At 43.9% G+C, this 15,402-nt stretch overlaps 1 protein-coding gene across 2 annotated transcripts in view; it reads right to left on the bottom strand.

The window, feature by feature from the left end:
• LOC147730952 (solute carrier family 13 member 1-like) overlaps positions 1-15,402 on the bottom strand; it is a 540,726-nt gene that overhangs the window by 328,323 nt on the left and 197,001 nt on the right. For both annotated transcript variants that reach the window (XM_086955853.1, XM_086955852.1), the window contains exons 3-4: positions 12,606-12,742; positions 8,789-8,964 (exon numbers count right to left, since the gene is read on the bottom strand). In XM_086955853.1, the coding sequence (XP_086811979.1) occupies positions 8,789-8,964; positions 12,606-12,742 (313 nt within the window). The remainder of the gene's footprint in view (positions 1-8,788; positions 8,965-12,605; positions 12,743-15,402) is intronic.

Raw genomic sequence — 15,402 nt, forward strand, 5'->3', positions numbered from 1 at the left:
GGCAGGAAATTAGCGTGGTAATTGAAAATGGACTCATCTCAAACACCCATCACTGCCATTTTTAATCCGGAGGGCCGGTTGGTCAACTCGCAGTTTGAGATTAACTCGGCATTCTGCGGATACCACATCTTTCTATACAGATCCCCTTTGCCTTATGACAGACCGGAGCTACAGCTCTTCTTAGAACGCCTAGCTCTCCCCCAGATCCCGCAGACACATTTCACCACCCTAGAATCTCCTATTACATAAACCAAGATATGCGAAGCCATTCAGCAACTGCCAAGAGCTAAATCCCAAGGGACTTATGGTTGGCCCCTATAATCTTATGCAGTATTTGGTATGCATTTGGTCCATTACCTGCACCGGGTACACACAGAAACTTATGACCAAGGCATACTATCGCTCTAACTTCACGAGGCAGTGTTGGTGGTGCGACTTAAGCCAGGTAAGGACCTGCTACAGATGGGTTCTTACCACCTCCTGTCTCTCCTGAACACTGATTACAAAATACTGGGCAGAGTGCTAGCCAACAGACTCCTAGAAGTGACACAATTTTTAGTTCACGCGACCAAAACTTTTTATACCCGGCCAGTCTAAAAAAAAATGTTTTGCTGCTATGCACAACAGAGGAGCCAGAATGGATAGCCTCTATAGACACTGAAAAGGCGTTTGACCCATTCAGGTGGGAGATTTTTAATGCGGTATTAGAAGGATATGGTATAGGCCCTTGGTTCCTGCAATGGATTAAATTGATATACAAAGCGCCACAGTCCTGTGTCAAGACAGGTTATACGATTCCTTAAATATCGAACGGGGCACCAGATAGGGGTGCCCACTATCGCCAATTATCTTTGCCTTAGGGATGGAGCCCCTGGCCTGCGCTCTACATAGCCGAGTATTTGACTGGGGCATCAGGGTGCACAACCAATGGCACATTGTCTCACTATATGCTGATGATGCGCTGGTCTAACTCCGGGATCACAAGGTAGTGTTACATGGCTTGAAAGAACTATTGGTCAGCTATGGACATATACCCGGCCTAAAGGTCAACTGGGGAAAAACTCTCTTGTTCCCAATGACACCCCTGACTCCAGAATAAAGGATGGGCTTCCCACGTGCCCCACTCATCTGATCCTGCGACTCCTTGAAGTACTTATGAGTACAAATATATCATATATAATTCACTAGCGGATCTTCGCAGCCCTCCCTTACTAAATTGTTTCTAGACCTGAAATTGCTCCTAATATCCCTAATCTGGGGTCTATTTAGAAACCCTCATGATCAGACTGACACTTAGCAACTGTGCATAGAAATCGGTATCTTTGATCTCCCCACTTACTAATAGGCGTTCACACTTCTGGGCTCATAATGATACATCCAGAGTCATTGTTCATCAAGGCATTCTCATGTGCCATGTGCTGAAATTTTAAATGTTATGTTAATGGTGTATTATGATACTACAGGATCCAGTAGGGCATCTATATGAGGCTGACGCTTATACCACATGCAACAGTTTGTTTTTCAGCATATTGACGAAAGATTATATGTATGACTCCCATTGCCCACGGGACTGTTTAAGCAATAACAAAAAGTAATAAACACTATTTTAAAAAAAAATTGTAGCAAAGCTTCAAGAAAATCAAACAAGCTATTGAGAACGCTACTGAAATGGCATACTTTGATCCAAAGCTTCACATCAAATTGTTGTTGACGCTAGCACAGTCGGGTTAGGCGCAATCCTTGCACAGCATGGCGGACACCCAAGCAGAAGTTTGTCCCAAACTGAACATGCAACAACCTGAAAAAAGAAGGTTTAACAGTGGTGTGGGCTTGTGAACATTTCCACATGTTTTTAAATGGAAACCTTTTATGCTTGTGACAGATCATCAAGCATTGTTGACTATCTTTGGTAAGCCTAAGGCGAAGATGCCTTCTCGTATTGAATGCTGGGGTTTACGATTACAAGAATACAACTACACAATCTTGCACAGTCCAGGGAAAGATCAAAGCCCTGCCGATTCCTTAAATATCGAACGGGGCACCAGATAGGGGTGCCCACTATCGCCAATTATCTTTGCCTTAGGGATGGAGCCCCTGGCCTGCGCTCTACATAGCCGAGTATTTGACTGGGGCATCAGGGTGCACAACCAATGGCACATTGTCTCACTATATGCTGATGATGCGCTGGTCTAACTCCGGGATCACAAGGTAGTGTTACATGGCTTGAAAGAACTATTGGTCAGCTATGGACATATACCCGGCCTAAAGGTCAACTGGGGAAAAACTCTCTTGTTCCCAATGACACCCCTGACTCCAGAATAAAGGATGGGCTTCCCACGTGCCCCACTCATCTGATCCTGCGACTCCTTGAAGTACTTATGAGTACAAATATATCATATATAATTCACTAGCGGATCTTCGCAGCCCTCCCTTACTAAATTGTTTCTAGACCTGAAATTGCTCCTAATATCCCTAATCTGGGGTCTATTTAGAAACCCTCATGATCAGACTGACACTTAGCAACTGTGCATAGAAATCGGTATCTTTGATCTCCCCACTTACTAATAGGCGTTCACACTTCTGGGCTCATAATGATACATCCAGAGTCATTGTTCATCAAGGCATTCTCATGTGCCATGTGCTGAAATTTTAAATGTTATGTTAATGGTGTATTATGATACTACAGGATCCAGTAGGGCATCTATATGAGGCTGACGCTTATACCACATGCAACAGTTTGTTTTTCAGCATATTGACGAAAGATTATATGTATGACTCCCATTGCCCACGGGACTGTTTAAGCAATAACAAAAAGTAATAAACACTATTTTAAAAAAAAATTGTAGCAAAGCTTCAAGAAAATCAAACAAGCTATTGAGAACGCTACTGAAATGGCATACTTTGATCCAAAGCTTCACATCAAATTGTTGTTGACGCTAGCACAGTCGGGTTAGGCGCAATCCTTGCACAGCATGGTGGACACCCAAGCAGAAGTTTGTCCCAAACTGAACATGCAACAACCTGAAAAAAGAAGGTTTAACAGTGGTGTGGGCTTGTGAACATTTCCACATGTTTTTAAATGGAAACCTTTTATGCTTGTGACAGATCATCAAGCATTGTTGACTATCTTTGGTAAGCCTAAGGCGAAGATGCCTTCTCGTATTGAATGCTGGGGTTTACGATTACAAGAATACAACTACACAATCTTGCACAGTCCAGGGAAAGATCAAAGCCCTGCCGACTATGTCTCATGAGTACCTCTACAGTGCCATGGTACCCTTCCAAGATGGATGAAGCCTACATAAATATAACTGTGGAATATAGAACACTAGCTGCCATTTTGCTGGAACAAATTGTTGCTGCCAAGAGTCAAGATAGTGACCTGTTAAAACTAAGAACATTATTACACATCAGTCTTGGAACCAGCAAACTCAACCTCTTACCAGTGCCAGAGAATACCAGACGTTTAAACATGTCAAAGATGAACTGTCATTATCCTGAGAGGTTTGAGAATTGTAACAACAGATAATTGAAGTGGCACATGAAGGACATCATGGAATCGTTGCCACAAAACAAGCTCTCTGAGACCGAGTTGGTTTCCTCATCTTGATGAAAAAGTTGAAGTGAATTGAAAGCCTGTCATCTATGCAACTGCCTTTCATCGAAAACCACTCAACACACCTTAAACTGGTCAGAGTAGTCAAAGCATGTATGGGAAAGAATTGCCATTGACTTCTTTGGTTCTCTTGACAATGGACATCACCTGATGGTGACTGTCAATGAATACTCCCTTTTTCCATTGATAGAAGATCTCTCATCTATAACTCAAGAAAGAGTCATTGAAAGATTAGATGGCATCTTTGCGACATGGGGTGTTCCTGTGATCTTAAAATCTGACAACAGCCCACCTTTCAACAGTCAGGAATTATGAGATTTTCTCAGTCATCCTAGTATGAGGACTCAGAAGAGCACACCTCTATGGCCACAGGCCATTGGCTTGTTCAACGTTTCATGAGTGCTCTTAAGAAAGTTGTTCAGTGTGCTGTATTTGAAAAGCTCAACCTTAATACTGTCTAGATTTCTTTGAGCTTACAGTACGACCCCTCACTAGACCACAAGTTACAGCCCTGCAACTTTGAAGTTCGGGAGAGCCATGATGACTAAGTTACCTCAATGGACCAACAGACGATCAAGTACTGAGGAAGACACCCGTATAAAAGACTTGTATCATTAAAGAAAAATAAAAACCTGTACACACAGGCACCGACATGCAAAAGACGTTACTTTCATAAGAGGAGATCGGCTGCTTGTCCGTCAGTGTAGAAAATTAAAATGTGATGCTACCTTTGATGTTGAGCCATTTAATTTGTGACCAGCATAGGACACATGATGAATGCTCAACATACTTGGGAAGTCAATTGCGTGAGATGACTTGCATTTCTGACATGTGGTTCACCGCTCGCAAGGCATTGATGTCAACATAGAGACTGGGTCTGAAAGGACAATTGAAAACCACTTGACTGCTGTTGTTCCTGCATCACCAACGCAGATCACGGACACTTCTACTGTTTGTCTCCAGTTTCCAATGACACGAAGACTCATTAAAGTATTATGTATGCATGTTTGTAAAAAGAAATGTTTTTATTTAACAGAGGGGCAGAGGCAATGTGTGAGTTAACAGAGATGGAGCCCTTTTTGCTCTGAACGGACTTCGTAGAACTGTGGCGAAACTGTCAGAGTATAGTGAAGTGAATGCAGTTTTTGAATGTTGAGTTTGCGGTTACACGTAAGTGAATAAAGACGTCTAATATAAAGCTTCATATGTGTAAAGATGGTAGCCCTGCCGAGATTACTGTACTATTTCCGGACGCTCCCAATCTGGATACCTAGCTCCTTCTTTAAGCTCCTCAACTCTCAGATCACATCGTTCATTTGGGGAGCGGGACGGTGCAGAGTAGCGCTGGCCACGCTCTCTCGCCCGAAGGATGAGGGGGGGCTGGCGGTGCCGGACTTTGAGCTCTATTACCTAGCGGCCCAATTACAGATATTCACGCAGGAAGTAGCGAGGGTATTTCGGGGCCCGGAGGATGAAAGCTTGCGGGGAACGCCCAGGCACGTCCTGGCGTACATAACCCTCCAGCAGCGGTTGGACAGTCGGGACTTATCGCTGGAACAGCGCACGTACCGACAATGCTGGAACCGGACCCAGAAGAGAGCGGGTACCCAGCGCCCTTACGCGCCTGAGATACCACTGGCCATGTTGACGGCACTACCACATGGCGGCGATTGGTCGAGCCTGCAGGAATGGGAGGAGGCGGGAATACAGGTGGTTGGGGACCTCTTTGAGAGTGGAACACTGCTCCCGTTCCGGGAGTTAACGGACCGCTTCGGTATCCCGAGAGGGGGATTCCTGCTGCACGCAGCGGTGACCAGGGCGATGCACGCCCACTGGGGCACGGGGCTTGGGGAGCCCGAGACGGCAGCGGCGTGCCAATATACCATGATGGCGGCGGGCACGGTTAAGGCAGTTACGTGCCTGTATAATCGAATGGTTAGGGAGAATATCCCTCCTCTCACATCCCTGAAAGCCAAATGGGAGGCGGATCTGCACAGGGACATTCCGGACACGACCTGGGCACAACTTGTCCGCAGAGCTCGTAACAGCACAAGGAACGCCAGATTCCAGCTGATCCACTACTATGTGCTGCATAGGGCGTATATGACCCCAGGTAGAATACGGCGGTATTTTGGCGATGACACAGCAGCCTGCCCCCGGTGCCCGGAAGAGGGAGCTGAGTTAGTACACATGCTATGGGCGTGCCCGGTCCTGCAGGACTTTTGGCAAGAAGTAGGGGAGGTACTGAATGAGGTGACTGAACGATCGTTAGAGTACGGACCGGCCGAATGCCTTTTGCACTGGTTTCCCCACACCCCCAAAAATAAGCTCACGAGTAAGTTTATCGACATGGGGCTGATGATAGCTAAGAGAGAGATTACCAGGAATTGGAAAGCGAGGCTGGGGCCTACTCCACGGAGGTGGCGGCAGGAGTTTCTGAAATGGGCCTCGGCTGACAGCACACATAGGTACCAAATAGCGCGCAGGACCCCTACCCAGACAGCGGCTGACACTGCGACTGCATGGGAAATAATGGTGCAGGCACTCAGGGATAGCGAGGCTGACGCACAGGAGGAGACTCCCGGAGTGGAGGGCACAGAGGAAGCGAGTTGAGGCCCCAGGAACAGCAGGAATACGGGGAGCGTGAGGCTAGCAACCCAGGGTTGGTAATAACGTAGCCTTAGGCGGGTGATGGTGTGCGAGATGGGGTGGGATGGGGGGGGGGTGTTTAGGGGCTAGCGCGGGGAAGGGGAGTTGGGGTTTAGCGCGTAGTTTTGTAGGACTATAAAAGTAGACATACACTTAATCCGGACACTAACCACTCCTCTCTATGGAACGTCAGGCATGGATGTGCAGAGATTTCAACGCCGCCCGACCCCCGGGTTGTGGGCCGGAAGGCTGTGTATTGATTGAAGAAAGGCATTGTATATCTGCTGACACTTATGATACTACTGCTATACGTATATTGGCCTGTACAGGTATATCTACAATAAAAATTATTTAAAAAAAAATAAAAAAATAAAAAATAAAAAAATAAAGCTTCATATGTGGTGTTGTCATTGGCAGGTGGAAAAAATGAAAGCGTTCCCTTTATCTAGGGAACGGCCCTCTGGGCACTGCTGTTGTGGATCAATCGATCTCTCAAATGTTGCAAATCACTTATTTGTCATTGATTTATCCAAGACTTTCATCATTAAAGATCATCAAGTTTGAATTTTAATAAATCATATTCATAAATTTCCAATGTCGTATTTCACATCAAAGAAATTGTCGTATTTTTAAATCCATAGAAACACTTGAAAAAGGCATATTCCCAATGCATTTCGTGCCCATAACAGGCACTTCGTCAGGGGAATCTGTTGAAAAATAATAAACCACTATGAGGGTTCACAACATAGAATAACTGTTGTCTCATATCACAATCTAAGCAAGCAAATCAAATCTAAACAGTGTTGTTGCCAATTTAAAGAAGGTAGCACGTCGTTTACGGAAAAAGTAGTGAAATTCATAAACTCGTATTATAGAGATGTGAGCAGTAAAATGAAATAAAATAAAACCACCGCGTGTAAACTTATGTGCATTAGGTAAGAGATAGAGCATAACACCCATGAACGTTTGAGAGAGCGATGTTGCCTCAATAAGAGCCGGAAGGTTGAATCAAACATAATCACAGATACCGCTTGTGCCAAACGTGACTTAACCTGTGTCCCAAATAAGATCGAGTACGCATCTTACCGCTCGTCAAAGTGTAAAGTCTAAGTATGTATCCAAGTCGGATCAACGTCTGAAATGCGGCGAGCCTGTTAGTATATGAGGGAGATCAGCGTAGTGTCCGCGTGGTGTTGTCGAAAGTGATGACGGACTGCTAACCAGTCATGAAAATAGGTTCGGCCATTTTGTAACGGGGCAAAAGCTTATGTGACTAGTGTCGGCCATGGTGGAAGAGTGTGAAAGACAGTCGAGAACATAAAGGAAATGTGGTTGATCAAATGTTAGTAAATAAACCCGAGTTATCCCAAAACAGCATCAATAAAACAGAGCAACATGATTAAACTGGTGAAATTAACACATGATCACAAAATTTCACAATAGATCACTACTTGGTGTGAGGTTCACAGGTAACACGAGAGTTCCAAGCGGTCATTGAGCCCATGGGGCTTCAAAGAGTTGAGTCTATAAATCCATTGAGTCTCTTTTTGCAATAGTCTTCTATTCACATCTTGATTGCCAGTGTTGGTAATGGTTTCAAGTACCATGAACTGTAATTGGTAAATGTTGTGTCTATGATCATTGAAGTGTACAGCAATGGCTGATTTCTCATTTTTAGTCCTTATATCACTTTTGTGTTCAGTTAATCGTGTTTTAATCTTCCTTGTAGTTTTGCCCACATAGACCAGCCCGCATGAGCACTTGAGAAGATAGATTAGATTCATAGAGTCGCAGGTTGCTGTTACTTTAAGGTGTATAGGAGTACCTCGCCGAGGATGATTAATCAAGGTCCCTTTGATGATGGCATGGCAATTGTTACAGTTATGCTAAAAGTGCTTCGACAGGAGCAGGCATTGTCTATTGGGCTGGTGGCGCACACTCTGTAGATTGGCTGTCTTACATCAAGTGGGGAAGGGAGAGAACAGCACGTGCTAGGGAAATTTAAAGTCTTACTTTAATAAAAGCTCCTGATTTTCCTTATTTAATCACAACCATGCTCGTGTTGGGGCCCCTGGGACCGGGAACTGGCATATTATTCAAGTGTGAAGTCTGTAAAAAATGTGCAGTGGATATGTACAACATTTTAAAAATGGGAGTCCATCTAAAACCAACTCACTCCTGACACTTGGCATGGTATTGTGCCCTTGAATGCATCATGTTTAGCCATCTGTGTCAGTTTTTTAAGCAAATCTTGAATGTTCTTGCTTAAAAAACGGACACAGATGGCTAAACATGATGCACTTTTAGCAGCAGAGAGGCACTGGGATTAAGATAAATGTAGTAGCGTCGTGCTCCAGCAAGGATCAGAGAAAAGGATTGCCATTTTCAAGGCAGAAATTTGAGCGGGCTGCAAGATATGGAAAGTTTGTACTTGCTTAAATTACTATAATACATTAATGACTAACTTTTAGAGAAGGATTACTTTCATAGGAGAATAAATTCCAAATCTGATACAATACATACCTTCATTATTTGGCTGTGAATTTACGATAACCTCAGTCAAGGCGCCTTCTTCAGGTGTAGCACTATTGAGCTGGCAAAGCACTGCATCGACGATTGGCATCACCATAGCAGCAGTGGAAGTATTACTTAACCACATGGATAGTAGTGCGGTGCAGCTCATAAATCCCAGCAACAGCCTGAAAGACATCCAGTGATTCACGGTTATTCCAGTTGTCCTCTTTCAGAAATAGAGATTATTTTCAAGTGAATTATTAGTCCACTTCACAACAATAGAGCACCTAAACACCATCAATCAGCTACTTAAAGCAGTGATAATATAACCAGTAAGAATTCAGTTGTAAAAATCGCTGGCACAGGCCTGTTCACATAAATGTAGCAAGCATTCTTCATGCTGGCACAGGTTAACAATGTTTTTCGATCTGACTCAAAATTGGTACAACCCATCCCGTGAACATGAATGTTGATTAGACAAAGTGCCACTGAAGTGGAAGTGACATCACAAGCAGTGTGAATTCTGAATGGAATTTTAAGTTTAATGTAGAGTTCATTTGGTAGGGCATCCTATCTAGTTTGCTCCCCACCCAAGTGCTTTTTATCTTTTTATTGTTTTTGTGACATAAAAACAACCTCCCTGGGGAAACCTCCCTTCTTTTTCTTTTGGGCTGCATTATTAGCCCATTTTGAGCCCCATGACTGCCCACTTTTTACTAGTAGTACTCCCTCTTTGTTTGTGTTAAAAATATATATATATTTTTTGCCCTCCGTGTTTTCATACAGTATTATTAGGTCCCCTCTCCTCTAAGATTAGATTTGGGGAGATTGGGGAGATTAATGGCCATAATCCCATCTACGGAGACCAAGACTAAGACTATAGACTAAAGATGTAAGACTAGAGACCGGATACTAGAGATTGGGGGTCAGCACCCAGACCTAGCGCCGGACCCAAGCTCTGGCTCAGATTGCATTCTCCCTTAATCCTTCATCTGCTCCAAAAATGAGCTACTTCAGCAGGCTCCCTTATATTGTACATTTTATTCCTCCACATGATTCGGAGTGCAGCGGGGAACTTCATTTGTACAGTTGCCCCTAAACTTTTCAGCTCCTGCATATATTGCCCCAATTCCCATTGCCTATCTTGAGTGGCTTTGGAAATACCGGACCTGATCCTAAATGTCCAATCACCTTTGCTATGTGAGCCACTTTTCAGCGCCTCACTTAGGATTCTCTCCTTGATAGTGTAGGTTTTAAAATTTATCAGGATCTTCCTGGGGTTCTTTCTTTCTTTGTTTCTGCCGAAAGGGTCTCGGTGCACTCTTTGAATATCTTCATCAAGTCCTATCTCTTTTGTCCATGGAAATTGCTCCTCAAGTAATTGTACTATAAATTTACTTACATCAGTCCCCTCTTTCCCTTCTGGAACATTCAAAATTCTCAAATTATTTTTTCTGGCCTGGTTTTCCAAAGATTCCAGTTTTTCGCTGGTGCTCCTATCACTTTCTTTGAGGACCCTTATCTCTTTCTCGTTTCTCTCCACTTTTTTTTGAGAAACCCTCCAGAACTGACTCAACCACGGTGACCCGATCGTTCAGCGCACTCATCTTAGTGTCTACTGCTTCACATACCTCTCGGATTTTACTCTGATTTGTCTCGGATATGGCAAATTTTGCCCTCTTTTCATCCATCATTTTCTCCATCATCAACTCTGTTGAGGTTAGCTCCAGGACTTTGACTTGGTCTTGGGCTTGAGTTTGAGATTGCGATTGCCCTGCCCCTAACTGGTCCCCTATTTGACGGCTACTGAATTGATTTACTATTGGTTGAGGATGTACGATTTCTAGCTCTTCCGACCCCTCCGATCCGTCAGTTATAGGGCTTGCCTGCATTTGTCCTTGTTTTTTGGTAGCCGTCGGCTTTTCTTGCGTGAGACCTCTCCCTTCCGTTATAGAAGGGATGGGTGTACATTCTTGTGAGGGTAACGTACCTGATACTTAAGCCATATTTGTAGACCCAGCCATAGGTATGAAAAATTCAGGTATGCAAGATTTAGGTGTGCAAGATTTAAATAGCGAAGTAGGAGCGTTGCTTTCTACTGCTTTAACTTCTTTGACCTCTTGACCCCCCTTGCCGGTAAGTACTTGGCTCTGGTCCTGGACTCTAAAGAAGGATCTAAGAGGGGGAGTGACGCGAAGAGGCGCGTCTGGTGCGCTTCCGATCTTCCCTGTTTCCTTGGGTGTTTTCCTTTTCGTGTAAAAGTTGCTGGGGTCTGACTTAATTTGCTTCTTAGACTTCCTTTTAGTGCTACGAGGGACAATTACTTGTTTTGTTACTGCTTGATTGGTGTACTTAAGAAATTGTCTATTTCTTAGGCAATAACTTGATACCCCCTTTTCCTTTTCTTTTTCTTGAACCGTGGTTACTCTTGTTTCACCAATGTGTGCCTTCTCCACAGGCACTAGTGCCGCTGCCCCTTTACACTCCCTTAGCTTGTCACTTATTATAGGACTACACAACTAAGTACTGACTACCTCAGTTTCCACTTCCCCACTTAGTTTGTGCACTTGCACTTGCACTTGTGCTTGGGCTGATTTTGTGTTTTCTGCGTTTTCCGTCCCTTCTTTCAGGGCCTGACCCCCATTGCTACTCCTTTCCTCCGCAGTGCTTTCGAATTTTTTCATCCGTTACTGCTGCTGGTTCACTCCTGGGTGCCCCTTGATCTGCTTAGCCCTTTGTGCAGTTAAGGTTTCTTTATTTTCTTCCTTTCCTCCAGGCACCCGGATTATTATTTTAACTCTCTTACTCCCTGTAGCCTCCCTGGTTCTGACCCTGTGTCTACACCCTCCAAGGAACAAGCCACCTCGACACCCTCACTCACCCGTGGCCTGAGCCCCCCATTCGATGAACGCTTTTCCTGGTCTCCGATCCCACCGTCGATGTCAGTGTCAGTTCTAGCGCTTCCCTTGCCGACCCCACTGCCCCGGAAGAGGAAGGAGACTCTGCCTACAGATCTCCGACAAGCACAGTGTGCCTCCCGGGCAGCACTCCACAACCCCCGCCGAGCCGAGCGTGTAGCAGGCTGCACCCAACACTCTTCTGAAATTGACCGGCGGGGCTCCACTGACCAACTTGTCTGAGCGGGCGGCATCATACACACCACCCCACCCTTCCTCTCACCTCCGAAGGCCGCCGGCCAAACAGCACAGCACTGCACAGTTCCCGAGATGAGACGAGAGCGGCCACGAGCACCACGGAGGTTAGTCTCCTAATTTCTTATGATGCTCAGGGACTGAGGCAGGTCCAGGTTTTCACCGGGTCACTTGCATTGGGATCAAAGGAGGGAATCAATGTGGGAGCACGAACTTCGTGATTTTCTCTCACATTTGCTGGGCAGTCACATCGGAGCTATCGACCTGGCGTCCTAGCCGGCTGCCATCTTTCCCCCTCACAGACGTTGGTGTTCAAGGAATCAGGATTAGGCAAGTCTTCTTGTTACTGATTTAGAAAGTGTTTTTAAGATTCAGGAATAGTCATAAATAAATTCACAATGGCTAACACATGTATGTTATGTATATTTTTTTTATTTCCCTCAGATGTAGTTGTTAGCATTATTTATTCATTTTATATTCTTTAGGTGCTAACATTCTTCACTTAACAGCTCTTTTGAATATTGTCCTAATAATTATTGGATATTTGATTATTGTTTACAAGGAAAGTTATGTTTGGGGGAGAAGCAGTATTCACACATTGTATTTTCCTAACTTAGAAAACTTAAATTTGTTCTACTATTTAAAGAAATTAAAGGTTAATCAGAAATATTTACCAGCCGGGTTGACCTCCGACAGACAGAACCATCCAAAGTGCAATTCGTTTGTGCAGATTCCACTTCTGAATTGATGTCGCCAAACACACCACTCCAAATAACAATAAATGAATGTCCTTAAAATATTCAGCAGCCACCTGCAAAGGAAATATAAATTAGTATTTTGCATTGAAAAAACATTTTGGGTTTTTACAGTTCAGTTTTGATTCAGTTTTTATTTATTATGATATAAAACTCCGAAGTGGTCCACATAAAGAAGACGGACAAAACTGTGCACAGGCCAATACAGTGGCACTTATATAAAAATATTTATAGGCAGAAAAGAACATTAAATACTGTAACAATCTTGATACCGCCATTAGAAATCCAGAATCAAATAAAATGCAATTGCTACAGAGAGTTTGATCGGGCAGTACAGTGCAATGCTTAAACATTATAAAAAGTTATGCTTCCTTTGATACAATACAAGGACTAAATTGGGCAAAAATAAGCAAAATGAAATACTGTATAAGGCAACAATGAATTCCACATTCACACTTTCAAGCCCATATTGAACTTGCTCCAGAGTAAGGTCATTGAAATGATCTATCCTGCAACCCCTAGAACTATCAGAAGGGGTGTTGAGCACAAGTTTGGATTATGGTCTGGCAGTTGGTCAGGCCCTGCCTAACCCCACTGTGCACGTCCAAAGGACAAAAATAGTAGTATTTGGCCACACCAAGGATGAGCGTAGTGCTCACAAGTCACATGAGAAGTCAGGAGCAGGGCTTGGTGAAAAGCTAGACCATGTCGGTGATCATAGCAGAATACAGCTTAAGACTTTGGCTACAAGGATGGTATGGACTCTGAACAGGCTTAGGGGGACTTCAGGTGCACAAAAAAATGAATATACTTTATTTAAACCTAAGAACTCATTGAAAAGGCGTTATTTAGGGTAACCTATGGATTTTGATAAAAATAAAACTGAAAAACACTGAAGTTGGCCGGTTAGTTGCCTACGCGTGTATTGTTTATGACCTCAGACATGACATCACAGATGACCTCCCAAGTGACATCACTGCTGCAATTCTTACGACTTCACAAAATAGTTCCAGCTTGAGAGATTTTATTCTTGCGCACAACCCAATATTATTACCTTATTTGCAAGCTAGGTTGCTGGCATACACCCAACATGATTTACAATGATAGAGTATATTGTTTTAAGCTTTGCCGTCACTTAATTCATGATTAGCTTATATAAGCTCCAAGAACATGTTGCACTGATTTGAAGACTGTGAACATCAAACAGACAAAGCCTTAAGCTAAATTTGGTACAGTGTCCTATCTATGGTGCTACTAGGTCACACTAGGGGGTCCATTATGATGTCTGGCGGATTGCCCGCCCGCCACCCTTTTCCCCCCGCCACATTACAATGGCGGGGGGACCGCAGCGGAGGCAAACACCGCCCGCCACTTTTCCACCCCGGTCGCCTTGCGGCTGGGGCGGAAAAGGGTTCATATGGTGGCGGTGTCTATCAGACACCGCCAGCCATATTTGGATGTGTGTAAATAGGTGCCTTTCTGCGGCGGCGATACCGCCACGGAAAGGCAGGTGGTCTTTGCTTTGGGTGGCCCCTGCGGGCCCCCGTGGTGAAGGCCGAGTTGGGGGTGCACAGGGGGGGTACCTATGGTACCACCCTTCATTTGCAAATGCTAAAATGCATTTTTAGCATTGTGGCGGTCGGTGCAGAGTGCACCGCCCGCCACAATGCTAAAAATTAAGGATGTGCCCGCCACTGTGGCTAATTCCCCCAACGGGACCCCGCCTTTATGGCAGGCGGTCCAGAATACCGATAGGGTGGCGGGCGTCATCCTAATGAGGCCCTAGCTTTAGACTTTCCTAGCTACCAATGGACTCTATACTCACTTTGGAGTTTACTATGAAACTCTTGTACCATAAAATGATACAAAAGGTTTAACAGATGAAACATACAACACAAGTTTCATTGATTGGGCCCAATGTATTACCTTTAACCTCATATTCTACAGGAAAGGTTCTTTAACTGCCTTTAACAGGTATGCAATATATGGAAATTTCAATCACCTCCTAATCATTGCGCACACAGCATACTGCATGTCAGTCATATTACGCAAGTAGTAAATCCTTCAATCACGCTCTGAGGTTGAACCCTATCACCCTGTAATGAGGACTTGATTTAGAGTTTGACAAACATGACTGATATACCGTCAACCTTAGTACGGGTGCATTGTATCCTAATGCACTTTCTAATAAGGCAGATGGGATATCCATCACATTTGTGACAGAGTGCCCTTCCATCAAACTCCAAATCAGATCCACTGTTTTATTTATATTGACTAACCCACTGTACCCTAAAGACACAGAGTCCACGTGCATATTAAATCAGCAGTATATTATTCAAGCATTAACTGTACATAGTGAGGTTATTTTGCTTTTTTTAAAGATATTCAGTGTTGCATTAAATCATTTGTTTTACTTGCTTAATGTACTCATGTTTTGCAGAACACACTACATGGTCCCACAGTGATTTCATTAATTAGTAATGTCCTTTGTGATCTTATAAGTGATTAGTGTTATTTGAGATGTGATCAGTCATTTAGTATGCGTGGTAATGAGTATTACATTGTCAGAGTTATGGTTTGCATAGCTAATCATAGTTAGCTACTTTTGGTGGTTTTAGTTTCATAACAATAAAGTCACTTTAACTGTGCTTTTTTAGGGAATTTCAGAGGTGTTTCTCAAACATACATTAATGTGTAATGAGCATAATAAACCACC

Source organism: Lissotriton vulgaris, chromosome 2_1, assembly GCF_964263255.1.
Source record: "Lissotriton vulgaris chromosome 2_1, aLisVul1.2, whole genome shotgun sequence".
In the NCBI taxonomy this organism is placed as follows: domain Eukaryota; kingdom Metazoa; phylum Chordata; class Amphibia; order Caudata; family Salamandridae; genus Lissotriton; species Lissotriton vulgaris.